Source organism: Clarias gariepinus, chromosome 27, assembly GCF_024256425.1.
Source record: "Clarias gariepinus isolate MV-2021 ecotype Netherlands chromosome 27, CGAR_prim_01v2, whole genome shotgun sequence".
Taxonomy (NCBI): Eukaryota; Metazoa; Chordata; class Actinopteri; order Siluriformes; family Clariidae; genus Clarias; species Clarias gariepinus.
The window spans coordinates 2024369-2052032 of NC_071126.1; the positions used below are offsets into that span (position 1 = coordinate 2024369).

General features: G+C 40.4%; 1 protein-coding gene across 1 annotated transcript; it reads left to right on the top strand.

Annotated features, from left to right (window-relative positions):
• Nucleotides 1-5: 5 nt before the first annotated feature.
• On the top strand, nucleotides 6-27556 carry pfas (phosphoribosylformylglycinamidine synthase). The gene is made up of 29 exons (XM_053489508.1): nucleotides 6-140; nucleotides 2715-2842; nucleotides 3613-3748; nucleotides 3905-4010; nucleotides 8830-9022; nucleotides 9526-9631; nucleotides 9750-9890; nucleotides 9991-10115; nucleotides 10466-10594; nucleotides 10731-10862; nucleotides 10954-11082; nucleotides 13607-13680; nucleotides 13815-13971; nucleotides 14277-14338; nucleotides 14472-14633; nucleotides 15096-15200; nucleotides 15468-15599; nucleotides 16877-17107; nucleotides 20385-20565; nucleotides 20683-20766; nucleotides 20851-21006; nucleotides 21098-21217; nucleotides 21287-21432; nucleotides 23656-23863; nucleotides 23966-24057; nucleotides 25435-25549; nucleotides 25686-25832; nucleotides 26115-26255; nucleotides 26447-27556. The coding sequence occupies exons 2-29, from the start codon at nucleotides 2719-2721 to the stop codon at nucleotides 26764-26766; spliced, it is 3954 nt and encodes a 1317-aa protein (XP_053345483.1). The 5' UTR covers nucleotides 6-140; nucleotides 2715-2718; the 3' UTR covers nucleotides 26767-27556.
• The last annotated feature ends 108 nt before the right edge of the window (nucleotides 27557-27664 follow it).

The following is a 27664-nucleotide window of genomic DNA, read 5'->3' on the forward strand; positions in this document are numbered from 1 at the left end:
AAAACCTCCCCGACACGTGTGTTGAGTGCGGGTCTGCTTGCGCTGGTCAGATCAGGAGGTCTGTGTGGTGGAGCTGTTTAAACTCTTGTGTACTGCCTTGAGCTGTCAGCTTCATCTCATCCCTGCTGCGCACCTACGAGGTAAGACACGTGTGTGTGTGTGTTTGATTTCTTTATTGATGTATAAAACAAGTTGCTTCACGAAATGATCCATAACACCAATGGCCTTTAATGATGACTAAGTCTTAGTTTAGCCGCTTTGAAGTTTGTTAGTCCGTTTGTAACAAACCGTTACTTTGTTTCGTTACTTTGTTTCGATACTTTGTTTCATTCTCTAACCCAAGCAGCGTGTGACGTTATCAACGCTACATCCCTTTAGATTAGTGGAAAACGCCAAATCTTTTGTATTTGCTTTAAACAGGGGCTTATCAGTGGAGTTAACCCTCCTGATTAGTTTGTGCTCGATGTGCTGTGGTGCAACACACTTGTCTGTTTGACCCTGAGTTCATCCTGTGCATTTACTTTCCTGCAGAATCCTATGGAGTTTATTGTAAAAGTTCATATGATGTAAAAGACAGCTGTGATGTAACTTATTAACCAAACCTAGTTACAAGTTCTGCCTTTTCCATGTACAATATCCCTTCAGTGGTTAGCACCGTGGCCTTGCACCTCCAGGGTCGAGGGTTTGAGTCCTTCCTCTGGTCTCTGTGACATACAGATCAGGGATGGATTGGCACTCTGTCCAGGGTGTACAACGCCTTGTCCCCAAACTCTCCTGGCACCGGCTCCAGGCCCACCACATCTCTGTAACAGGATAAGCAGTATAAAAGATGAATGAATGAACATTTTTGAGCAAGTAAAGTTCAGCTATCAATAAATGATTAATACTTAGTCGACTTTTATTTAGCAGCTTTAAGAGCAACAACTCACCTACAGTGGGGTTCTTCTTAACATATCTTCGATCAGCATGAAGAAGACCTGGGTCATGACTCTATAATTCATCTCTAATTTTATTGATAGTAGAGCGAGTGTTTTAACTCTAAGACTAACCTACAATTGAGTTTAAATAAACCTCAAAGTTGTTTTAAATTGTCACTTTTAGCCACGCTCAATCTCAAGACCCAAATGTCCTCACATGAAGACATTACATTTTACCCGAATAACATTGTACTGTATATGACTGTTGGGTATTATTTTTTTTGCCTGACATAATAAAAGATAATGAGGTGCTTATACCTCTCAGGACGTCAATGATGGGTCTGTTCCAACCTAAAAAGAGGCAAACTAATAGTACTCCTAACAATGGCAACCTATTTGGTGCATACATTTTATTTCCTGCTTTTTGCACATCTGTATATATTCTAGATATGAAACTATAACAATACCAATAATGAAACCTTGAGCAACATCTGACGTTGATAATCGTCTGATATTGTTTTTCTATACAATCAATATGCTTTAAAACTGCACAGGCCACAGGTATGTCATGGCTTGCATTCTCATAAGGACTTGGAAAAAGTCCCTCTTAGGAATCAATTATCAATTTCGGTCAGGGTCAAAGGGTCAAAAGTTTATGGAAGTCCAGTTCTAGGCGTATTTATACACTGACCAGGGCTATTCCTCTTACTGAAAATAATGCACAGGATGTATTTTCTCCATATCCTGATTATTATCCATACAGTACCCCCTTTTTTGGATGGGGTGACCGCCCCAAGGTGAGACTCAGTGTTATACCCAGTCAGTCCATGAAAGACTTCAAAAGACCAGTCAGACACAATGTCCCCTGAGATTCTGCAAGTTTGTTTAGTGCTTATCAAAGGAGATTATTCATTTTAAAACAATGTAAAAATACGGCTGAAACTTTTTCTTCAGTTAAACTCATTTGTAAACTAAAATGTTCAGTTAAAATATGATAAAACCACTCGTAACAAAAATGCAAGCATCTCTTTATGTGTAAAGATTTCCAGATTGATGGAAATCTTCTAGGAATTCAGATATTAGTCCAGGATGTCGAATTATTGCCGTGTCTAATGCATAAAGAGGATTTTGAAAGGAAAGGGAACGAAGGAAAACCTCCTGTTGTTATACATACAATAACTTGGATTAATAACAACAGTCAGGTGCTGTTTGAAGACATGATAGTTAGCTGTTCTTGACTAGTTCTTGCAAGAACAGTATTGTCAAGAGCATTTGCAAAACCCATTAAGCACCATGATGCAACTGGCTCTCAAAACTTACCTCTGATGCTGGAGAGAACGTAGCAGACACGTCTCAATATCAACTGTTCAAATGAGATTATTGCATATTTTTGATGCCTCCAGCAATGTCTTACACTGTAGAAATAAATAAAAATCATCAAAGACCATGGAAATAGAAGTTGTCCAAACGTTTGATGGTAGTGTATATGTGCTTCTGTAAAAATTTGGTGTAAGTTTTACATTAACCATTAAAGCTATTGCTATGTTTTAATATTAGCAGAATCAACACATGTCTGACATGTTCGTTTAAGAATGCAGGGTGCAGATAGCAGGTATCTATGGCATGTGTGAATGTATGTAGGTTTCTTTCCTTCTTATAGGTAACCAATGGGGCCTTCAGACTGCCTTGGTTAGGAGTCTCTATTGTGGAACATAAGCAAAAATTTTTAAAACTTTGTGATATATTTTGCCTGTGAAAGATTTAAACTCGCTGTGTGTGTCTGTGTATCATTGTCAGGACCATGTCAGTCTTGAGGTTCTACAGAAGGGCAGATGATGACGGTGGACGGAGCCTGCGGAGGGTTAAACAGCTCTATCAACAGGTCACCATAACCATCGAACTCTGCTACAATGTGGAAGTGAAAGGTGAGACAAATTACAGGACAGGGTTGCTATTTGGGTGGTAGTGTACTGTACTGTGTGCATGAAATCAAAAAGGATGAGCAGGTAAAAGCTAGACATCTCGGTCCACTGCACCCTTGAATGTTTAACCCTAATCTATTAAAAGGCCATGCTTTGAGGTTTTTTTTGTTGTTTAGTTCTATAAATTGTTCAAGGAGTACGTCTACAGCTTTATCTTTATAAAATGTGCAATGCCATACAAACTGGAAACACCTTGTGTTCTTTTGTCATTGCAAATAGCTACAAAAAACTATGAAGGGCGTTCAAGTCAAACTGGGACTTTTGACTGTGCAGAATAAATCACTAGTGCCAGTATGCCATTGAGCCAGAAAGTTTTCTACTTTCTGTACACCAGTGCAGTCTGAAAGTGCTGGTCTCCTACGAATGTGGAAAGGGCATGGAGCGAGGTTAGGACTGATACATGGGATGTGGCAGTAATGTCCAGCCAAGTTCCTGTTATGTGTAAATAGTTCAAGGGCTCAGCTGTGGCTGCTTAGCGGTGCTGGGACTTGAACTCCCAACCTTCTGATCAGTAACCCCGAGCCTAATCATTTGAGCAATGTCTGCCCCCAGTATTAAGGGATTTGACACAAATGCCAATCGATGTCTGATTTCTATAGCTCATTCAATCAAGTTAAGCAATTGTGAGAGAAGGGAGACTTATCCCTCTTCTGTTTCTCCTCCTCTCTCCCTCTCTCTCCCTCTCTCTCTCTCTCTCTCTCTCTCTCTGTTAGGTGCTGAATGTTTGAGTCAGGGGCAGAAGGATATTCTGCGCTGGTTATTTTCTCCTCCTCAGTCTTCAGGACTGTCTGATGAACCCACTCTCAGAGCGACGATGCCAGAAGAGAGCCTGGTGGAGATCGGCCCCAGGTGTATATATAAACACCGTTTCAGTAAATTAAATGTGTAGATGTAGTGTCTCTAACTATGATAGCAGCATAAACACCTCTTTATATTCTTTATATTTTATATTCTTTGTAAACCTCTCTTTGCTTCATCAGCTTTTTTTTTTGCTGCTCCCTACAGACTGAACTTCTCCACTGCGTGGTCCACAAATGCAGTATCCATTTGCCAGAGTGCAGGCCTGAGTCAGGTGACCAGGGTGGAGCTGTCTCGCAGGCATCTCATTAAGGTCTGAATGACAGCTGTACTCTCTAAAAGCTTTATCTCTACTATTGTCGCACACAGAGCCTTGCAACGGTATTCAAACCCCAGGAACTTTTCCACATTATGTCATGTTACAACCACAAACGTAAAAATTTATGTGATAAATAAACACAAAGTGGAATATACAGTTCCACAGTGGAATATAACATTCACTATTATTGGCACCCCTAGTTAAGATGTGTTCTTACGCTTCTAATAAATGAGTTTTTTTTTTTTATTGTAGAAGCATAATCTCACATTGAAAATTGAAGGAGAATCTAACTTTTAACTCGAGTGAAAAAAAAAATATCCATGACTAAAAATAATAGTTTTTTTAAATAAAATCACCTGTTGCACAATTATTGGCACCCCTAACAATTCCGATAAAATAAACGTAATTGGAGCATTTTTGAAATTTTTACTGTAGTTTATAAAGTTGATCAGAGTATCTAGAATTTTTTAATTACTAATTCATGACTTCCTGTTTCCCAGTGGTATAAATATGACGTGACACAGAGGCCCTTTTCTTTTGTCCACTTTTCAACATGGGAAAAACAAGTAAGGCAGATGTGGGTCGTCCTTCATAAGTCTCAGGCAATGGCTAGAAGAATGGCCACTCGCTTAAACTTGCCCATATCAGTCAGAGGCATCATTAAGTGGTTTAAAACAACTGGAATTGTGACAAACAAGGCAGGACGGGGACCCAAGTTTAAAGACCTGCATCAAAAAGAGGCATCCTAGGGTCACAAAGTCTCCATAACAACCATCAGATGCTGTCTACAGTACATCCCAGCAAGCTTTTGGGAGGCATGCAAGGAAAAAGCCTTTTCTCACCTACGATTACAAACATAAACATCTGGAGTTTGCTGGGACTTTAACTGGGACCATGTGCTGTGGTCAGATGAGACTAAAATAGAGCTTTTTGGCAACAAACACTAAAACAAATGATGAGTATGCTGAAAAGGACCTCATGTCCACTGTGAAGTATGGTGGAGGATCTGTGGTGCTGTGGGTCTGTTTCTCTTCCAAAGGCTCTGGGAACCTTGTTAGGGTGTATGGTATCATGAACTCTTTGAAATACAAGGACATTTTCAATCAAAACCTGATGGCCTCATTGTCATTGGGTCTTTCAGCAGGATGATGACACACACACACACACACACACACACACACACACAGTCACAGTATTATAGTAAATAGTATACGCACACACAGATGTTGACTATACGAGTGACGCCTGCACTCTGAGACTGAGCATGGGAGACAATTACCCAAAGTAAATGTATACTACTCATATGTCAAACCTTAATCAATAATCAAATTAAAGATTATTACAAATTTTGCTCACCTTGTAAAACGCTCGCAGACCAAGTTACCCGCTACACAGTTCCACTCTACCACCTTCCTCTGCAATTACAGGTGCAAATCTTTTGGGGTATGTCTCTTCCAGCTTTGCACATCTATAGAGTGCAATTTTGGCCCATTCTTTTTTGCAAAATAGCTCATTATTAGTCAAATTGGATGGAGAGTGTCTGTGAACAGCAATTGTCAAGTCAATTGGATTTAGGTCTGATCTTTGACTGGGCCCTTCTAACACATGACTATGCTTTGATCTAACCCATTCCATTGTAGCTCTGGCTTTACTGTATGTTTAGGGTCGTTGTCCTGCTGGAAGGTGAACCTCTGTCTCAGTGTCAAGTCTTTTGCAAGGATAACAGGTTTTCATCAAACCTGATGCTGCCACCACCATGCATAGCGTTCGTTTTGGTAACATTTGACCAGATCACCTTCTTCCACTTTTGCTCTGTCCCCCACATGGCTTGTTGCAAAATGCATAAAGGACTTATTATGACTTTCTTTCAACAATGGCTTTCTTCTTGCCACACAAAAGTCTAGATTTGTGGAGTGCAAGATTCATAACAGACACATTATTCTGTGAACAGATTCTCCCACCTGAGCTGTGGATCTCTGCAGCTCCTCCAGAGTCACATATGTCTCTTGGCTTCTCCTCTGATTAATGATCTGATTGCGTGGACAGCCTTGTCTTGGTAGGTTTGCAGTTGTCATACTCTTTCTATTTTCGGATGATGATGAAACAGCGCTCCGTGGGATATTCATAGCTTAGAATATATATATATTTTATAACCTAACCCAGCTTTAAACCTTTTATCCAATTTTTATATTTAAAGTTATGAAATTTGTTCTCTAACAAACCTCTGAGGGCTCCATAGAACAGCTGTATTTATACTGAGATTAAATGACACACAGGCAAAATGACAAAAAATGTACTAATTTTTTTAATAAAAGATTTTACTAGGTGACTTCTGAAGGCAATTGACTCACTGGATTTAAGTTAGGGTATCTGACAAAGGGGGCTGAATACAAACGCACACCACACTTTTTATATTTTTATTTGTAAAAAATTGTGAAATTTTTTTAGCATTTTCTTTCCACTTTACAATTATGTGCCACAAATTCACATAAAATCCCAATAAAATGCATTTATGTTTGTGGTTGTAATATGAAAAAATGTCAAAGTTTAAGGGGTTTGACTACTTTTGTAAGGCACTGTACTTATATATATATATATATATATATATATATATATATATATAATATATATAATCAGTGATTCTTACAAAACGTACCGGTCCATACAGTTACTGGAGAAATCATTACAGCTCTGTTAAGATCACATCTCAGAGGTCTGGGCTTGGGTGGTCCAACACCTTGATTTTTCTTTCTATAGCCATTTAAATGTTGATTTGCTGGTGTGATTAATGTGCAGTTAATGTGCTGTTATAGAATGTTTGTGGTTTGTGTAGATGCAGTTCTGCCTACATGTGGCCTTGTTCAGGCTGCAGGCCAAACTGATTTGTTTCACCAGTCTGATCTTTACGACTGACTGTCCACACTGGTATTTGAAAGTGATCAGACAGGATTTGTATCTGTTCAGATCTGACACCTTGACACCTGGCTGTTGTGACGATGCAGGAGGTTTGCATGCACCGTGATCTTTCATCTTTTAATTCTTCCCAGTTTCTGTAGATTTTCTCTGATATCATTTACTGATATCACTTCATCTTCTGTCCAGGGACTGTTGTTCTCTATTTCTCAGTTTAACAGTTTAAAATTCACTTTGAGCACATAGCATCCAGAGTGAAACACGTCATTAGGGATCTGATATGAAACGGATTTCAAACTACCTCTGGATGGGAACTAGATTTGCAAAAATCAGATTGTGTGTGTTTGTTTGTTTTTTTCCCTGGTCAGACTGCATGGAAGCGATCCGATTCTAAACTGATTCCAATCCGAATATGGGATTTTGGATTTCCAGATTTGTGCTGCCAGACTGAACAGGGCCGAAGCCATCCTGCTATGTTCTTTTTGGAGAGAAGCTTTTACTTAGTCTTTCATTCATGACATTTTCAGAGGCCTTTAGTTTACATGATGTATCTTTTGTGTGTTTGTTTGTTTTTATTTATTCTTTTTTTTATCTTAACATTAAACTGTCTGACCTTGGACTGAAATGCTGGGACACCCATATGGATACATACACCCACCTCTGAGAAAGCAATTTTGTTTACGGCTCCTTTTCACTGTAGAATGGTATATGGTCCTATAACCCTCCCAGGTTTCTGAGCAAAAAAAAAAACCTTTAACATATTAAAAATGACAACTTATTAAAATCTTGTCGTTATGATTTATGTTATGATTTTTTTTCTTGTCACCTGAAGACTTTATAATTTTGCATGGCTATATAACTTTATTATTGCATACGGTCAAACACATCTTATAGACAAATCTGTTTCTGTTGTTTAATCTTCACTTTAACTTTTTTTACGCATATAATATTGAACAAAACTGGTCATTTATGTTAGATCTGTTTTATACAAGCATGTGTATTTTTTTTCCCTTTATCTCAGGTTAAAGGTAATATAAACAATATAGACAGAATATGAGACAACTGGGGATCCTGTGTAGGTGGAAGTAAAAGATGGAGGTCATGTGATGGAGAAGGAAATCAACAGCTTTCTTTAAATCTACAACTGCTAGTAATTTTGAGCCTTTTGCCTGCCCAGGAAATGTACTGTTATTATCATAACAGCAGGCCCCCAACCCTCATGCAAAAACAAAGAGATCTCGGGTGTTCTCCATCATAACATCACATTACATTTGGTATATACCAACATCAAAAATGCATTTTGAGCTTTAGATCTATCTATTTAGATATATATTTTACTTATTAATCATTCTGCATCATATTCTCATCAGCTGTACAATGTATTTATTAATCATTAATTAATATATTGTTTAATATATTTTCAACTTATTTACTGTGCAGTATATTATCAGTCAAAACAGCTAACAATGTAATTTAATGCATAATGCAATTAGACAAAAAAAATATATTTTTTTTTAAATAAAAAAATAATGCAATGTAATTTTATCCTGAATGTGCAATACCATTGTATGCTTTTAAATGATAAAGTATTCATTCATTCATTTTCAACACTATCCCCTTGTTATTGTTGGTTTACATTTAGGCATTTGGCAGACGCTCTTATCCAGAGCGAGTTACATTTTTATCTCATTACACATCTGAGCAGTTGAGGGTTAAGGGCCTTGCTCAAGGGCCCCACAGTGGCAACTTGGTGGTTGCGGGGTTTGAACCTGGGATCTTCCGAACCGTAGTCCGATGCCTTAACCACTGAGCTACCCCTGGCCAGTGGTTTAAGTAATATAACTTGATCTTGCACTGTTAAGTAAACATGTAAATAACAGACACATTTCTTACGTTGAAGGACGAGCTGCATGGGCAGAGAAGCAGTAAAGAGATGGAGAAGTTGATCAGCCTCTTGTACGACACCATGACTGAGTGTGTCTACACCAAGCCCATCACATCTTTCTCTGTGGACGTCCAGCCGCAGAAAGTGTTCGAAGTTGACATTTTAGGAAAAGGCCGTGCTGCATTGGAGAGGGCCAACGACGAGCTTGGTGAGCAATGTTTTATAACCCGAGTAAGGTTAAATTTGAGCTTCATTACTAGAATATTCGTGTGTGTGTGTGTGTGTGTGTGTGTGTGTGTAGACACACAGAGATCACCCGATATGATATTATCTCATTATATGACAATTTTATAACTATCCTGATTCTATTTATGAATTCAATATGATGATTGATATGTAACTAAATCAAATTTTCCCCATCTCTAATAGTTTGTGTTGCATGCTATTGTAGAATATCACAATCAACATTTGTGATAAATGTGAAAATGTGGATCATCTTGATAATAAAATACTTAAAAGTGAATGTAATATCATTTAGTGTGTACATGCATATGTGTTTATGTTTTGTTGTTCTGTAAATTTATGTTGTATGTACTGTAGCACCTTGGTCTTGGGGGAAGGTTGTTTCTTTTCACTGTGTACTGATCTGATCTGATCTGTATTTGGCCTAAATGACAATAAAAGCCTACTTGACATGACCTGTGTGAGCAGGACTAGCCTTTGACTCCTGGGACCTGGACTACTACACAGCTTTATTCCAAAGGGTGAAGAGAAACCCAACCAGTGTTGAATGCTTTGACCTGGCTCAGTCCAACAGGTGTGTGGAACGCTCAGCTGCCCTTGAGCTTTTATTATCAATACGTTTTTTTTCCTTCTTTTCTCCATATAGGGGAATTAGTTTTGTGTTAAATGATAACGTATTTCTGAAATTTCAGTGAGCACAGTCGGCACTGGTTCTTCCGAGGCCGGATGGTGATTGACGGAGAAGAACAAAAGGACACTCTGTTCAGCCTGATCATGGGCACGCAGCAACACAGCAATCCGAACAATGTCATTAAGTTCTCTGATAACAGCAGGTGAGAGAGTGAAAAAAAAAATTAGCCAGCCAGCATGATGAGCATCTCTGAGTGTGCCAGCAGCTTTAGTGTGTGTCTGTGTGTGTATGCATGTGCACAGTGGTATTAAAGGTATGGAGCTGGAGTGCATGTTCCCCACTAACCCTGCACAGGCCAGCTGCTACAAGACCAGACGCACCACCAGACATGTCATCTTCACTGCAGAAACGCACAACTTCCCCACAGGTCAGAGCATGAGCACAAGTTACAGGACTGGTAGTTATTTAGGATATTGCTGTGCAGCAGCAAATGAATGTCACATGTAATTTAAAACTGAGATACAGGCTCCAAAAAAAAAAGTCTGTTCTACATAATAAAAGATAAGAAATATGGATAATACATGTGGCTGGTTAATGTGGGACGGGTAAACATTAACATTTTCAATGTTGCAATGTAGTTGAAGTAATTAATATTTATATAAAATGCGATATCATTCTTGTATGCCTTTTTTCTGATGCAAAAGATAAAAAGACTCCTAAATGAATCCTAGGTGGTGGTGGTGTTTTTTATTTTTATTTTTTTTACTTGAACTCTAGGTGTCGCTCCTTTTAGTGGTGCCACCACAGGTACCGGTGGGCGAATCCGAGACGTACAGAGTGCCGGCCAAGGTGGGCATGTGATTGCAGGGACTGCTGGGTACTGCTTTGGCAACCTCCACATCCCAGGTGGGTTTGGCTTTCAGACTGCATCATCCTGGCACTTCTAGTGGCTTGGTGTTAATGTAAAATGTACATGAAGTTATGAAAAGGTGTTGGCATGGAAGTAAAGTCGCACTATTCTCTTGGCCACCTTTCACTGTAGGCTTTGGCCTTCCATGGGAGGAGGCTGGTTGGGAGTACCCTTCCAGCTTTGCCCCTCCTCTGCAGGTGGCTATTGAAGCCAGCGATGGAGCTTCGGACTATGGAAACAAATTTGGAGAGCCAGTGCTTGCAGGTATGCTGTGGTGTGACTTTAGTTAGAAGTATCATTATCATTTCTAATATTAATGTTTTATTTCCATTTTCTTTTTTCTTGATGACTTAAGGCTTTGCACGCTCATTTGGAATGCGTTTGGCCAATGGTGAGCGTCGAGAATGGATGAAGCCGATAATGTTCAGCGGTGGACTGGGATCTATCGAGGATACCCATGTAAAGAAGGAGCAGGCAGAGCCAGGTAGGAAAAATGAAAGCTCATGGATCATGCAGTTTCTGACATCAAATTTTTTTCATGTCTAGTTATAAAAGTATTTAAATGTCTGTGTATATGTGTAAGATTTTCTTTTCCATGTTATCCCCATATATATAGTCTGTGTGTGTGAAATTGCAAAAAGTTTACAAACTTTTTCTTGCTCTTGTTTCAAGAGAGTCTATGAACATGTATATACAAATCTACAGTTTGATATATTTGAACCTTTTGCAATTTCAAGGGTTTAAGTCAAGGGTATTAACAAATATAATGTGCTTCAAATAATATCACAAAAAATCTGGTCTTGTCCTTATTAAACACACTCATTCAACATTCAAAATGGTAGTGGAAAAAGTAAGTGAACCCTAGGAATTCATATCTGGTTGACCCCACCTTGGAGTGTGTGCACACACTAACGGAATCACTGCTGTAAAGTATAACAAAACAAATTAATCTGCACATTACCTTTGAAAATAATCGCGTTTTCGTTAGAGAGTGTGAAGGCGAGAGGAGGACGGAAGAGGGATCACTGTTTGTTTAATGATGCGCGCGCGTGCACACACACACACACACACACACTAATGGAATCATTGCAGTCTGCCAGACAGAGAGAGAGAAAGTGGATCTTTAACCTTTCTAAATACAATTGCTTTTGCTTTACACGTGCGCACCCGTGTGTTATAATAAACAATACGTGCACCCATGAAAGGATGACTTTGACACACTCGTACAAACACAAAATAAAATATGCTTTACGTGCACACACGTGGTCAGAGTGTTATGGTAAACAGTACACGCGCGAATGGATGTTAACTAAACGAGTGGCGCACACACACTGAGACCGGATTCAATATAAACAGACTGATAAATGTCAAGTGTTTATCCGTTTTACTTTTGATGATTATGGCTTACAGTTAATGAAAACTGTAAATTCAATATCTCAGAAATTTTGGCTGTTCACAGAGTGCTGTATCCAAGCACATTAACGGAAAGTTGAATGGGTAGACAAAGGTGCACAAGCGATAGGGATAACCGCGGCCTTGAGAGGATTGTGAAATGGAGCCCATTCAAGAATTTGGGGGAGCTTCACAAGGAGTGAACTGTGGCTGGATTCAGTGCTTCAAGAGCCACCACACACAGATGTATCCAGGACATGGGCGACATACAGTATTTAGCCACTCTTGAACCAGAGACAACGTCAGAGGCGCTTACCTGGGCTATGAACTATAAGGACTGGACTGATGCTCAGTGGGCCAAAGTCCTCTTTTCAGTTGAAAATTATTATTATATATTTTTTTGGAAACCAAGGTCCCAGTGTCTGGAGGAAGAGAGGAGAGGGTACAGAAATCAAGTTGTCTGAGGTCCAGTGTTTGAGTCAGTGAGGTCCAAAGTTTGCATAGTCAGTGATTGTTTGTGGAGCCTTGTCATCTGCTGGTGTTTTAACAGGTCCAAGGTCAGCGCAGATGTCTACCATAGAGCACTTTTCACTTTCCTCTGCTGACCTGCTTTATGTAGATGCTGATTTCATTTTTCAGCAGGACTTAGCACTTGTCCACACTGCCAAAAGTATTTGTAGCTGGTTTAAGGACCGTGGTATCCTTGTTCTTTGGTTTGCCCAGCAAACTCGCCTAAACCTGTGGGTGCTGTGAAAAGGAAGACCTAAGACACCAGACACATTATACACAGACTTTATTTATATACAGCTTTTAACAGTGGTCATTGTCTCAAAGCAGCTTTACAAAATCAAATAAAAAATATGGAAATATGAATAAGTGAAAAGAATGTGTATAAATCATAACGATCAGATCGTCCCTAATGAGCAAGACAGTGACAAGAAAAAACTATCTGAGATGGTAATAGGAAGAAACCTTAGGAGGAACCAGACTCAACAGGGAACCCATCCTCATTTGGGTGATTGTTTTGCAGATATACTGTGTGTTAGACAGCTGGAAGTTCAATAGACCTGAAGAAGTTAACATGAAGTCAGTTTGGTACCAGGATGCCACCAGGATAAGTGCAAAGAGCAGAGTGGTTCTGGGAGCTCAGGAGCAGCATGTGTAGCTCCAAACCATCACATGGTCTTGATGTGGACTGGAGATGGACTGGAGATGGACTGGAGATGGACTGGGGATGGACTGGAGATGGACTGGAGGTGGTCCGGAAGGGGTCCGGAGATGGTCCTTCTCTGGATGCCTCAGGATCCTCGCAGGGGTGGCCTCTGTCTACTGGAGCTGGCATGATCCCCAGATGCCTCGGGATGGGTAGAAAAAGAAAGAACAGGTGGAAAAGGAATAGCGTAGCTGTCGTTCATGATATTAGCACAAGATGAGATTGTGCATTTCATTCCTTATACAGTACATAACTCGTACATTCAAAATGTTATGTTTATACACTAAACACTTTGCATTTCTGGTAGATGCTAAACCAAGTATTTGTATTACAGTATACAATGACGTTAAATTTGTATATATCAATCCAGTCTGTCTCCTGTACCATTTCTGTTTGGTATTAGGTATGGAGGTGGTGAAAATAGGCGGCCCTGTGTATAGGATTGGTGTAGGAGGAGGGGCTGCTTCCTCTGTACAGGTAAATGCTGATGTTTATCTCACAGAGTTCTCCACTTGACAGACATACCTGTCCCGGTGGATGTTACTTCCTGCTTTATTAACAGGATTAAGCTGCAAATGGAAATCTATGTATTTTGTGTGTATTTGTTCTAGGTACAGGGAGATAACTCCAGTGATCGAGATTTGGGTGCAGTCCAAAGGGGAGATGCTGAGATGGAGCAGAAGATGAATCGGGCTCTAAGGGCCTGTCTGGAGAGAGATGCAGGGAACCCCATCTGCAGTATTCATGACCAGGGTGCAGGAGGCAATGGTAATAACTGTGTATCATGCGACATTATTATTTTAATAGTATAATATAACAGTTATATATTTATACCACGGAACGGTTAAATAGTAATTTTCGGATTTGGGGGTTTATATAACATTTAGTTAAACAGGGACTATACAAATACTCTACGTGAACTGTGAAGTTTAGAATATTTATGAACAGTCTCCTGTATTGTTTTTATTGTATTAACTTCAAAAGAAAGACAGAACGGCTGGTAAGGAAATGGATTTTCATTTGAAGGAAGTGAATAAATGGAAAATCCTATCTGAATTTGTTCTGTACTCTAGGAAATGTTTTGAAAGAGCTGAGTGAGCCCACTGGAGCCATCATCTACACAAGCAAATTCCAAGTGAGCTTCAGTTTGCAGGAGCCTTGTGTTAAAATTACAGATAAATACAGATACTGCTCATAGCCAAGTTATAATATAAATTTCAATATTATATAAAACATGTCAGCTGCTAATTCCCTTTCTCCGCCTACAGAGAGGTGATCCCACCCTGAGTGTCCTGGAGCTGTGGGGAGCCGAGTATCAGGAGAGTAATGCTCTGCTGCTCCGTCCATCCGACCGGAGTTTCCTGGAGAAGGTGTGTCAGAGGGAGAAATGCCCAGTTGACTTTGTGGGCACCATTACAGGTGATGGAAAGGTGAGTGTTTACATTGAGCAAAAGTATTGGGACGGACGATCATGAACCTAAGTAGCACTACTGCCGCTAGCAGTGATGAAAAGATCAGTCAGTCAGTTCCAGAAGTGGCCATGCGAGCCGAAACCAGTTTGTATACTTCTGTGTTTTTGGTCATGAACAGATTCTCTCCTTTCTCCACATTTTTGACCTTTACATTAATTAGGTTGAAGTTATTCATGGTTTTAGACGTTTTGTTGCACATCTCTGTATGTCTAGAATTCCAATCTGGCCTTTTGATTCTTCCTGCTGATGTTTAGTTTGCGTCCAGTAGTATGGCATCTATACGTTTGCAGTAACAAAATATCCAAGCTCATCTTTCCAATACTTTTGGAGGTGGCTATTAAAGACATAATTGTAAAACAGAATGGAGAGGATTGCATTGCAGGTCAATCGGAACTAAGTTCTGCCTGTTTATTCCTTCAGATTGTTCTTGTGGATGATTTCTCGGACCCTTGCAGCGCTGTGCCTGCCGCCCGTAACCCTGTGGATTTAGAGCTTGATTGGGTGTTGGGAAAGATGCCTCAGAAGGTACTTGGCTGGTTAAAATTCAATTCAATTTTATTTGTATAGCGCTTTAAACACTTGTCATTGTCGCAAAGCAGCTTTACACAATCAAGAATTATTTAAAATGTTGAAACCTCCTTAATGGTGCATTGATGTTAATGCTTCAGACAGATTTCTGTAAATTATTGTGATTGCTCATTAAATGTGAGCTGTATTAATTTATTGCCCAGCTCTCTTTATCCCTGATGTGTCTTCCTGACAGATTTTATGAACTAATTTCTCATTTTACAGGAGTTCAGGCTGGACCGTGTACCTCTGTCTTTGCAGCCCCTCTCTCTGCCTGCAGGTCTTTCTGTTCTGTCTGCTCTCGAGAGAGTCCTTAGACTGCCCGCTGTGGCCAGCAAACGCTACCTCACCAACAAGGTCTTGTATTTCCTTTAAATGTCTGAATTTGAAAAATGTTGGACTGATTAGTCTCCTGGAAATAGTTTCTGAGGCTCTGTAAGTGCTCCTGAGGCTTTTCACGAATAACCGACTTCTCCAGGATTACTGGCGCCCTGCTTGAATGCGACCAGATATTATTATAGATAAACAATTCCATTTTAATTATATTTCAAATTCAAATATGCTGTCACATTTAAAAGTAACACGGTTAAATACAATTTTAAATGAGAAATTAAGTTGTGGTATTATCATTATCTGTACCGTGAAGGATATTACGAGGGCCGTTCAAAAGTCAAAACGTGACTTTTAATAGCACAGAATAACAGAACATGAGAGTTAAAAACTAAATATTTTTTTCTATATCCTCCCCTGCTAACTAATGCACTTATCCCAGCATTTCACTGGTATTTGGGTACCATTAAGGTAGAAATTCTTCTCAGTAGGCCGAAGCCATGATATGATTGACTGTTTCACGGCTGAAACCCCTGGCCTCCCAGGAACTCCTTTAATGGCCCAAACATGTGGAAATGGTTTGGAGCGAGGTCAGGACTGTATGGTGGCTGTCGCGTTAACTCCCAGCCGAGTTGCTGTAATGTGCAAGTGGTGTTGGTGAATGATTGTGTGCACTGTTCCCACACACACATCCGTCTCTTCCATTAGTTGATGACGAGGATTCAGGCGTTCCACTCACTAAATGGTTATGAGAATGACTGCAGTGGGCTCTGATCCATCTTGCTTGGGTTAATTGAAGAACATGGGGCTATCTTTAAAATGTTTGACATTTAAAGAAGACTTCAAGCACAGAAGGGTGATTTACCCAAATATTTGAATGGTGTAGTCAGTTTCATGTCTTCAGTTACAAGAAATTTAATCAAAGTCTGGTTTATCTTGAATGCCCTTCGTATAACCTCTATAAGCTTCATTTAGCTCTTTATGTTCTTGGGTTCATGCAGATGGTCTGTCGTCTTAATTTAAATTTGGAAGCATGTGGCTAGTTCCATTCATCCATCCATCCATCCATCCCAAAGTGTTTTGTCCCCTTTTCTGGCCAAATATGTTAATGGTATACAAAACCAAAAAAGTTTGATTGGACTTATTGATTTAGATTACACTAAGCCAACAAATTGCAGTTAGCAGCAGTTTGTTTAAATGTAAATGCATTGTATTTAATGTTTATTTTAAATTAGTTCTTTAAAGAGCGTGCCATAAATGTTGACTTCAGATATTTACTCCTTTGTCTGTTCTTCCTGTATTAGGTGGATCGCTCTGTGACCGGATTGGTGGCCCAGCAGCAGTGTGTTGGACCCCTCCACACCCCCCTGGCTGACGTGGCTGTGGTGGCCCTGTCACCTTTCAGCCTCCAGGGTGCTGCTACAGCGATTGGGGAGCAACCTATTAAAGGCCTGGTTTCCCCAGCAGTTGGAGCTCGAATGGCTGTTGGCGAGGCCCTTACCAATCTGGTTTTTGCGCGTGTAACTGCTCTCAAGGTAAAATTTGACATCGGTGGATATCAGGATTTTTTAAGCAGTCACTGTGGTTGGGAAACGTTATGGGCAAGATTGTGAAATGAGTGCATTATGGAATCGGTGTATTTTATTGTCTTATTGAGCTCTTTAAACATGTCACAATTTTCATTAAAGGGTATTTTTGTACAGTTTATCTAATACATTCTTTCAGAACTTAAGCTTTAAGTTCCTTAACCTGTCCAAATTTGTCGTAGCGGGACTTTTTTATAGCCTATGTCTTCTTCTTCTTTGTCCTTCGGCTGTTCCCTTTCAGGTGTCGCCACACGAATCATCTGCCTCCATCTAACCCTATCCTCTGCATCCTTTTCTCTCACACCAACTAACTTCATGTCCTCTCTCACTGCATCCATAAATCTCCTCTTTGGTCTTCCTCTAGACCTCCTGCCTGCCAGTTCCAACCTCAGCATCCTTCTACCGATATATTCACCATCTCTCCTCTGAACATGTCCAAACCACCTCAATCTGGCCTCTCTGACTTTATCTCCAAAACATCTAACGTGGGTTTGTCCCTCTGATGAACTCATTCTTGATCCTATCCATTCTTGTCACTCCCAAAGAGAACCTCAACATCTTCAGCTCTGCTACCTCCAACTCTGCCTCCTGTCTTTTCTTCAGCGCCACTGTCTCTAAGCCGTAGAGCATCGCTGATCTCACCACTGTCCTGTACACCTTTCCTTTCATTCTCGCTGATACTCTTTTATCGCACAACACACCTGACACTTTTCTCCACCCATTCCAACCTGCCTGTACCCGCCTCTTCACCTCCTTTGAACACTCTCCGTTGCTCTGGACCGTTGACCCTAAGTACTTAAAATCCTGCACCTTCTTTACCTCTGCTCCCTGTAGCCTCACCAATCCTCTTGGGTTCCTCTCATTTACACACATGTATTCCGTCTTGCTGCGGCTAACCTGCATTCCTTTGGTTTCCAGAGCATACCTCCACCTCTCCAAATTTTCCTCCACCTGTTCTCTGCTCTCGCTACAGAGCATAATGTCTTCTGCAAACATCATAGTCCATGGGGACTCCTGTCTTACCTCATCTGTCATCCTGTCCATCACCAGAGCAAACAAAAAGGGGCTTAGAGCCGATCCTTGATGCAGACCCACTTCCACCTTGAACTCTTCTGTCACACCTACAGCACATCTTACCAGCTCTTATACATGTCCTGCACCACTCTAACATACTTCTCTGCCACTCCAGACCTTCTCATACAATACCACAGCTCCTTTCTTGGCGCCCTGTCATACGCTTTCTCTAAATCTAAAAAGACACAATGCAACTCCCTGTTACCTTCTCTGTACTTCTCCGCCAGCATCCTCAAAGCAAATACTGCATCTGATGTACTCTTTCTAGGCATAAAACCATATTGCTGCTCACAAATGCTCACCTCTGCCCTTAACCTAGCTTCCATTACTTTTTTTTCCACAGCTAAATTGTCTGGCTTATTAGCTTTATACCTCTATAATTGCCACAGCTTTGCACATCTCCCTTGTTCTTAAAAATCGGCACCAATACACTTCTCCTCCATTTCTCTGAAATCCTTTCACTCTCCAAGATCTTGTTAAACAACCTTGTCAAACACTCTACTGCCACCTCTCCTAAGCACTTCCATACCTCCACAGGTATGTCATCAGGACCAACAGCCTTTCCACTCTTCATCTTCTTCAACGCCCTTCTCACCTCACAACTACTAATATTTGCTACTTCCTGTTCCAAGAAGACACTGGATTGCCCCGTGGTTGCATTTTATAGCCTTTGTGTTGATAGAATAATCATGCTCTCTTTTATACAGTATATCATTAACCATAATTAACCAATATTAACCAAGAGGGAGTGCTGTTGTGCTGGTTATCAGCACAGCTGAGATGTGGTTGTAGGCACGAGGGCGCAGCCCTGAGCCCTCCCAAATAGCATTAATTGGAAAGCTAGTGTACTAAGTAGTGCCCTTGATCAAGGGTTATAGAGTGGTTAGTGTTGTGGCTTGCATTAGGCTTAAATAAAACAACATTTAGGAATGGCTCGGAAGCACTTAAGTGTTGTTTGTGATGACAGAACATTATGAGAAGTGTTTTCTTGCTGAAATGCTGGTTTGGAATGTGTGTTCTCAAACTGCTCTCAGTACTCCGGACTGTACAGACCTACTTTCACTCATGCTGGTGACCGACAGTTAGATCAGTGCAAAGCTTCTCATAGAGAATCAGATTTTTCAGGCGGAAGGAACTGTTAACCCCTACCTCTATCCCGCCTGCCGCTCAGTCTAATCCAGGGATTCAGCAGCCCAGAGCTCGGCCTGAGGTTACGTTCAGTGAGGAATCCCTTATTACGGCATGATGACAGAAAGTACAGTGTAAAAGTGCATGTTGCTTCCTACCGTTACAGAGGTACACCTGAGACACCATAATAATAATTTAAAGATTTGTGTGTGTAAGAGAGAGAGACCGATGTGTAGTCTACAAAAGCCATAAAAGAGAATCAATTGAGTTTTGACGATTGCATGTTTAAATGCATGCTTTTTTTGTTCTGATGGCTCCAAGTTGATTTAAATAAGCTTACATTTGCAGGTGTTTTGTATGGTCACTTGATCAGACCATTCCCCTTGAATGTTTTTTTTTTTTTTTTTTTTTTTTTTTACAATTCGACCACCCCGCCAGGTGGGAATGTTTCTTGTTTATGCATTTTTTTTTTTTGCTTTGTTTTATGGGTTTTTCCCACCATAGTGTATTTCTAATGAAATATTATTTTTTTTTAACAAATTAAGGAGATTTTATTAATAGGATTGCTATTTATTAATATTTTGCTATACTGTTTTTACTTATGAATGTTTTTTTTAATAAAGAAGACAATTAAATTATTATTATTAAATGCTATTAGAAAATGCTGCATTGAATTTTGAAATGGTTATATGACATTTACAAAAAAACACTTTAGACAAAAAATGTTTTCAAGAACATGATTATAATTTATATACCTTGTTTAATGTCCGACAGTGTTGACAAAAATCCTCTAATGCACTAAAAAGGTTATTTGTACAAAAATGACTTTTTTTACAACTGGGAGTTGTCCCAAAAACAGGGTTCGATAACCCTCCACCTCACTGTTCAACTATATATTTAAAGTTTTTAGGAATAATAGAAAAGTTTGCTGATTAGTAATTACAAGTTATTATTGAACACACAGTTCTAGTAATCTTGTGTTTTCGTCATGCTTTTTTAATCACTTTGTGTGTGCCTCTCTCAGGATGTGAAGTGCAGCGGGAACTGGATGTGGGCTGCGAAGTTGCCAGGTGAAGGGGCCTGTCTGTGGGAGGCGTGTCAGGCCATGTGCCAGGTCATGGGTCAGTTGGGCATCGCTGTGGATGGCGGAAAGGACTCCCTCAGCATGGCTGCTCGTGTCGGTGAAGAAACCGTCAAGGCACCAGGTTTGTGTTTCTGTATGTGTGTGTGTGTGTGTGTGTGTGTGTGTGTGTGTGTGTGTGTGTGTGTGTGTGACCTGTTTAAATGACTAAATTTAACCTGTTTTCATTTTTGTCTCTTAGGTTCTTTGGTCATCTCCGTGTATGCTGTGTGTCCCGATATTACTGCTACTGTCACCCCTGACCTGGATGACCCAGAGGGCAAAGGTCAGTCTGCATTTTTTTAGGACATGTTATTGTTAAGGGTAAAGTTGTTGGAAAATGTAATAAGCTGGTCTCTGTCGTGGTCAGGTGTATTGCTGTATGTTCCTGTGAGTGCGGGCAAATACAGGCTCGGGGGCTCTGCTCTCGCTCAGTGTTATGATCAGCTGGGAGACTGCAGTCCAGACCTGGATAATCCTGACCTTCTCTCAGCTTGCTTCAACACCACACAGGCACTCATCAAAGGTAAAAAAAGTTATTGTTTTTTTTTTTTTCATTGTTTCCTTTTTTTTTTTATTATATCTTGGTCATAACATTGTTTGTGTGTGTGTGGAAGATGGTCTGCTGAGTGCAGGGCATGATGTCAGCGATGGAGGACTCATTTCCAGTCTGTTGGAGATGGCCTTTGCTGGAAATCGTGGCATAGAAGTTGACTTGCCTTTTGATGAAGTTGGAGGTCAGTATGATGTCTGAATGTCAAAATCTGCAAGCTGAAAGTTTCTTCATAGTCTCTCCTTTTCCTCAGTGATGGAGGCTTTGTTCTCAGAGGAGTTGGGTCTGGTGTTGGAGGTGTGTGAGAGTAATGTGGAAAGTGTGTGTCAGCTGTACACACACGCTGGCCTAGGCTGCTACAAGATTGGCACCACCTGTGGTTTCGGACCTGACTCCATGGTGAGCTCTTCCATTTCAAAACTTCTCTACAGTTATATGCTGTCACATTTTAGGATTCCGAAGTCATGAAAGCATTTGTTTTTGTTAATATTTAGCTCATATTTCTTTTTTTCACAGGTTGTCCAAATGCATCCACTGTAACTTGTGAAAAGTGATACATTTTGCTAGCGGCAGCTTGTGAGGAAGACTTTAATGCTGTAGGCTACTATACAGGAAAGATTTGTTGCTGTTCAGTCATCCAGACAGCTGTCCAGCTGTTCTGATGTTTTTACCATAAGGGTGTTTTAAGTACAGTGGAAAAGTCTTCAGATTCAATGTTAAATTCAATGTTAAATTGAATTTAATTAAATGATGTAGGTGGCGACATAGTGGTGTAGTGGTTAGTACCGTCACCTTGCACCTCCAGGGTCCGGGTTCGATTCCCGTCTCTGTGTGCATGGAGTTTGCATGTTCTCCCCGTGCTTGGTGGGTTTCCTCCGGGTACTCCGGTTTCCTCCCACAGTCCAAAGACCTGCAGGTTAGGTTAATTGGCGTTCCATAGTGTGTGTGAGTGAACAGTGTGTGTGTGTGTGTGTGTGTGTGCCCTGCGATAGATTGGTACCCTGTCCAGGGTGTACCACGCCTCGCACCCTAAGTCCCCTGGGATAGGCTCCAGGTCTCCTGCGACACTGAATACAGGATTTAACGGTATAGACGATAAGTGAGTAAGTAGATTATGTTAAAGAAGCAGGAACAAACATTTTACTGTGAGAAGTATCACCAGTGTACTAATCACCTGCCTGATTATCTGTCATCATCTGCACCTGTTTCTCACCGGTTCACACAATGTGAAAATGTTGAAAATAAAAAAAAAAAGTTTTTTTTAGCTTGAATGGTTGATATAACTCTGTGGCTTAGCAAAGAAATCCCACTCAGGCATTGAAAAAAGACACATTTCAGTGGTGCACAAGCATTTCTGATGTACAAACATTATCAACTCCAGAATCCCTCTGACTCTTTGCAGAAGTAATTGCTTCTTAGGCACTCTGTCTACGATTACACTTTACATTTATCTGAGAAATCTTATTATATTTCATTCTAATTGCTACAAAACAAGATCTTGGGTGGCACAGATTATTTTTTAAACTGAACCAAATAAGCAGCTGTTATCTGTGCTGTTCTCCATGTGATGGTAGGGCTACATGAGTCCTGCCCAGTGGGCCTCTGTTTGCACTCGTTGCAGCTTCCATAATGGCAAATAATGGTGCAAATGGAGCCCCACAATTGCCCGACATCCAGAACAAGGATCAGATCAGTGGAACGTTGACTTGAATAGTTTAAACATTTAAAAAAATGTTCCTCACATAGAACAGAATTTAAATTGTATCTTCTTCTTCTTCTTTGTCTTTCGGCTGTTCCCTTTGTATAAAGTTGTGAATGAAGGTTTCATTATTATTATGCCCAGTTTGATCTGCTGTGAGTGATCTGAAGTTCTTGCTTTCATAGATGAGCCACAAACTGCACTTTGCACCAACACCTCAAGCTTAATGAAAGATTCATTATTCTCATTTAGTGTCTTTTACAACATGGTTTTTAAATGAAAAAATATATATACAGTGGAACCTCGGATTACGAGCATAATTTCGTTCCAGAAGCGGGCTCGTTTTCCAAAACACTGGAAATCAAAGCACATTTTCCCATAAGAAATAATAGAAATTTAAAATAATTCGTTCCACAGCCCAAAAAAATAAATACATAAAAATAATTAACACAAAATATAAAGTAAAAATAAAACAAATTAACCTGCACGTTACCTTAAAAAAAGTAAAAATAAATCCTGACAGATAAGTGTTTCTATTTATGTGCACAGGTGCTGTGTGTGTTTTTCTCTCTCCTGCGCTGCTGTGTGTGTGCTGACGAGCATAATTTGACAAATTACGCGCTCACACACATAACACACACACTCAAACACTGACACACACCAACAACGAGAACTTACCCGCAGCCAAGAGAGAGAAAAACCGTTGGCTCAGTTGTGATCACGTGACACTCGGCATCAAATCAAGAAGTGCATGCATGATACATAATACTCGGTGCTCGTAAACCAAGACAATGCTTGTTTTCCAAGTCAAAATAGATTAAAACTCTTTGCTCGTCTTGCGGAACACTCGTGATCCGAGGTTTTACTGTATATTGAAATTTCTTTATCTTGTTTGTTTGTTTGTTTGTTTGTTTGTTGTTCAGGTCAGGGTGAGCCTGCGTGGACAGGAAGTGCTGCATGAGCGTCTACCCCTGCTCAGGCAAATATGGGAGAGCACAAGCTTCCAGTTGGAGAATCTGCAGGCCAATCCACTGTGCATACTGCAGGAACAGCAGGGACTGTCCGTCCGCACCCAGCCCTACCTGAAACTGACATTTGACCCTGCTAAAACACAGATAGCAAAAGAGCTAGGTGCAACATTTTTCTTTAATGAAAAGATCAGCTTGTGAACTGCTCTGATGTGTTTGATTAAATGACTGAGTTACATGATGTCTGTGCTGTGATGTTGTGTAGCTGTGGGCAAGCCTCGTGTTGCAGTCATCCGTGAGGAAGGCAGCAACGGTGATCGAGAGATGTCTGTCTCTCTTTATATGGCCGGCTTTGAGGTACACAAATAGACATTTAGGTTTGAATTTATTGGAGAGTAAGGGATTAGTTATAGTATAACTTTATCTTTGCAAATCATAAAAAAATGAAACAAAGGAAACCATCCTGTAATTGTACCGTGGCAGAGGAAATGTCTGTAATGATTTGGTGATGGAGATGGACAGAATAAGTGATTTTGTTAATCTTAGTGGTGAAAGTGTCTTTATTAAAATTTTCAACTATTTTGCTTACACCTTGTTTTAATACAGTATTTAATATTGAGCGTTACATAAATATCCGAGCACTTCATTACTAAATCATTAGTGGTTATTTGGCCACAACATCTATACCAGTTCAGTTTAATGGTCATTGCGGCAAAGCAGCTTTACAGAATCAAAAAGAAACTGGGGGAAACCTGGGCTCTTCAGCTCCTGTCCTGGAGGGCCAGCTGATTTGACTAATCTGTCAATTATCAGGTTTAGTGAGTGTGATCTGGTGTTGGTGGATGACAAACTGTGTGCGATACCGGTCCTCCAGGGCTAGAAAATTCCCGATCTTTAAGAATATACCTAAAATTCCAACAAAATTTACTACTCTGACAATCCCTTTTAAATGTTACCTGTGTATATTTCATTGTTCTGCATTCTAAGCCCAGCCAATACTTTTTTTTTTTTGCTTTTGATGAGTTGCTTATTGGATTGTGTGCCCACAAAAAAATTAAAAATTTCTATAGTTTGGGGAAAAAATTATATGAAAGTAAACTGGTGAAAGGATCATGCCAACCTATCTGGTCCGACCCCACAGAGCAAAGGCCGCACAAATCAACAAAAAAAGCAAATGCTGGCCATGATAGAGAGGCACCAGAACACCCAGTGCACCACAGTCTGCTGTGTCTGGGGCCCGGCAGGCAACAAGTCCAAGGCTGCCAACCCGGCCTCCAAACTCCTCAGATCTCAAGCTAGTCACACATTAATGGTATGCACCAGGCAAACAAGTCCGATCAATTAGGGCCCCACCCTGCAACCCACAGCACCCAAAGGATCCGCTGCGACATCCCGCTGCCCCAGTGGCACAAGGGGAACTTAAATAATAAAGCTGTTCAGTGTATGACCTAATCACTAAAGAGCGACTGGCACAAAGGCAATGCGTGGTGAGCCGAATGAAGACAGGAGTGTAATTGACTTTGTATATTGAAATAGTCACGGTTGAGAGAGCCATCTAGTTGTACACAATATCTGTGAAACTGTGACACTGTGACAACCCTTTTAGACTAGTACATAAATACATATCTAAACAAAAAGTGATTTTTATAGGCAGACTTAAAACATAACCTCATAATGTTACACCAGATGTTTCTTCTATTTTAATAATAATGATGTGATTTCTGTTGTCTGCAGGTATGGGATGTCACAATGCAAGACCTCTGCTCGGGTTCAACGACCCTGGACCCGTTCCGAGCTGTTGTGTTTGTAGGTGGCTTCAGTTACGCTGATGTGCTGGGATCAGCCAAAGGTAAACCATACACACAATACTACACACACATCACAATGGATTCCCCCAGTTTTTTTTCTACATACTGTATAGTCTGCTTCTTTAGTGTTTTAGTTTATCATAATATTTATGTAATGTCATCCTAATGTGTTCTCAGGCTGGGCAGCTACTGTCACTTTTAACTCCAATGCCCGAGAGGAGTTTGAGCGTTTCCGGCATCGTAGTGACACGCTCAGTCTAGGGGTGTGTAATGGCTGTCAGCTCCTGGCTCTGCTGGGATGGGTGGGTGGAGCGCAGGATGGAGGTGAGATGGGAAATCCTCTGAGGCATTATAAAAAGGCTTGTCTCCAAATGAAAGAAAAAGAATTAAGAATGTAGTCTTTACTCTATGTGTACTGAACGTTTTTAAGGTTTTTGGATGCCGCTCTGTATTATGCCTGTTTGTAATTACTATGACATGTTTTTTAACATTTATTTTGCATGATGAGACATGCATCTAAATTCCTTTTTTGTTTCTAGCTTTTTGTCAATTGCTTATTTTTTCAGTGCTCAGAGAAAAAGAAAAAAAAAACTCTTTCTGTTGTAGGCTCTCAGGTGGCCTTGACCCATAATAAGTCAGGTCGCTTTGAGTCCCGCTTTGTGAGTGTCAGCATTCTGCCTTCACCGTCCATTATGCTGAAGGGCATGGAAGGATCTGCCCTGGGAGTGTGGGTTGCCCATGGAGAAGGTGAGACTCTCCAGGCTAAGAATTTTACACAAGCAAATATTTACCTGGAGGGCCCCATTTAAAAAAAAAAAATAAAATAAAAAATACATTCAATATTGATCATGACTTCTATCCATTAATGTCAGGAAAATGTTTTTATGTATTACTTGTATAGATAAGCCCCTGTTAATGAATCCAAACTTCCTGCACAGGTCTAATGCAGTTCAGCTCCCCTGAGGCACAGCAGCAGTTGGTCAGTGCATCTCTGGCACCCCTGCGCTATGTGGATGACTCTGGAGTCCCCACTGAAACCTACCCCATGAACCCAAATGGTTCTGCCCTGGGCATAGCGGGTATCTGTTCATCTGACGGGCGCCACCTGGCCATGATGCCACACCCGGAGCGCACAGTGCTGGACTGGCAGTGGGCCTGGGCACCTGCACCTCTCCGAGCTTCACTGCGGGCCTCGCCTTGGCTCCGCATGTTTCACAATGCTGCTGTGTGGTGTCAGAATGAAGGGTTGTCATCATAGTGATTATGGATATGTTTACTGCACAAGTACATCTAACTTGAAACGTTACTGTGGAAGCCAGCGATTATTTGTATGATGAATTTAGAAGAGTTGGATTTAGATAGCTGTGTAAAAGGTGATATCTATATAAAAAATATACAAACAAAAAGTTTTGTAGTCTCTGTCGGGGAGTCCTGTAGGTACCTTAAAAAAATGATTCTGCAAAGCCAGTGCTGTCTGGGTAGGAGGGGTGTAAAACTCTATGGATGGCACTTTCTACCCAAGTGTGTTACGCGGCCCTGTGATGCAGCATGACCATCTGTTGTGGTTGTTAATTCCCAAGTGGCTCTATGATGGGAGGATTTTGCTGGTGGATGAGAATTGACAGGTGACGAATTAGGGAGAAAATGGGGTGACATCAATGACGGGGTTAACGTGAGCTAGAAGTGAGGCCCAAATTGTGCTAAATGTACATGTGATTTTTAATTTAAATAGAAATCATTAATTGTCAATTATATTATCAATGTCAGTATTGCAACCTCATACAATGATTTAAAGCTTTTATCTTCCAACAGTCTGTTGTTACGGAGCATTGTTGTGCATGAACTTGAGGAGAGATGGGTGATGGTAATAGCAAGAACTGCAGAATTATCTAAAGAGTCACAAAGAGAATCTGTTTTACAGAGATGTGAAAGAGAATTTAATAACGAGTTAGAAAAATATTTTGTGATTTTTCAGGATGTGACTGTGTTTATGTATCTCCCAGTTTTATACTGCAAGTTCAACACTAATTAAATAGAAAAGTAATAAACATTTGATGAGAACTAAAAAGCAAGTGTGTATTATTCATTCAGCGCTGCAAAAAAATTATATCTTAGCAAGTCAAAATATCTCAAATATAATAAAATTTGTCTACAGT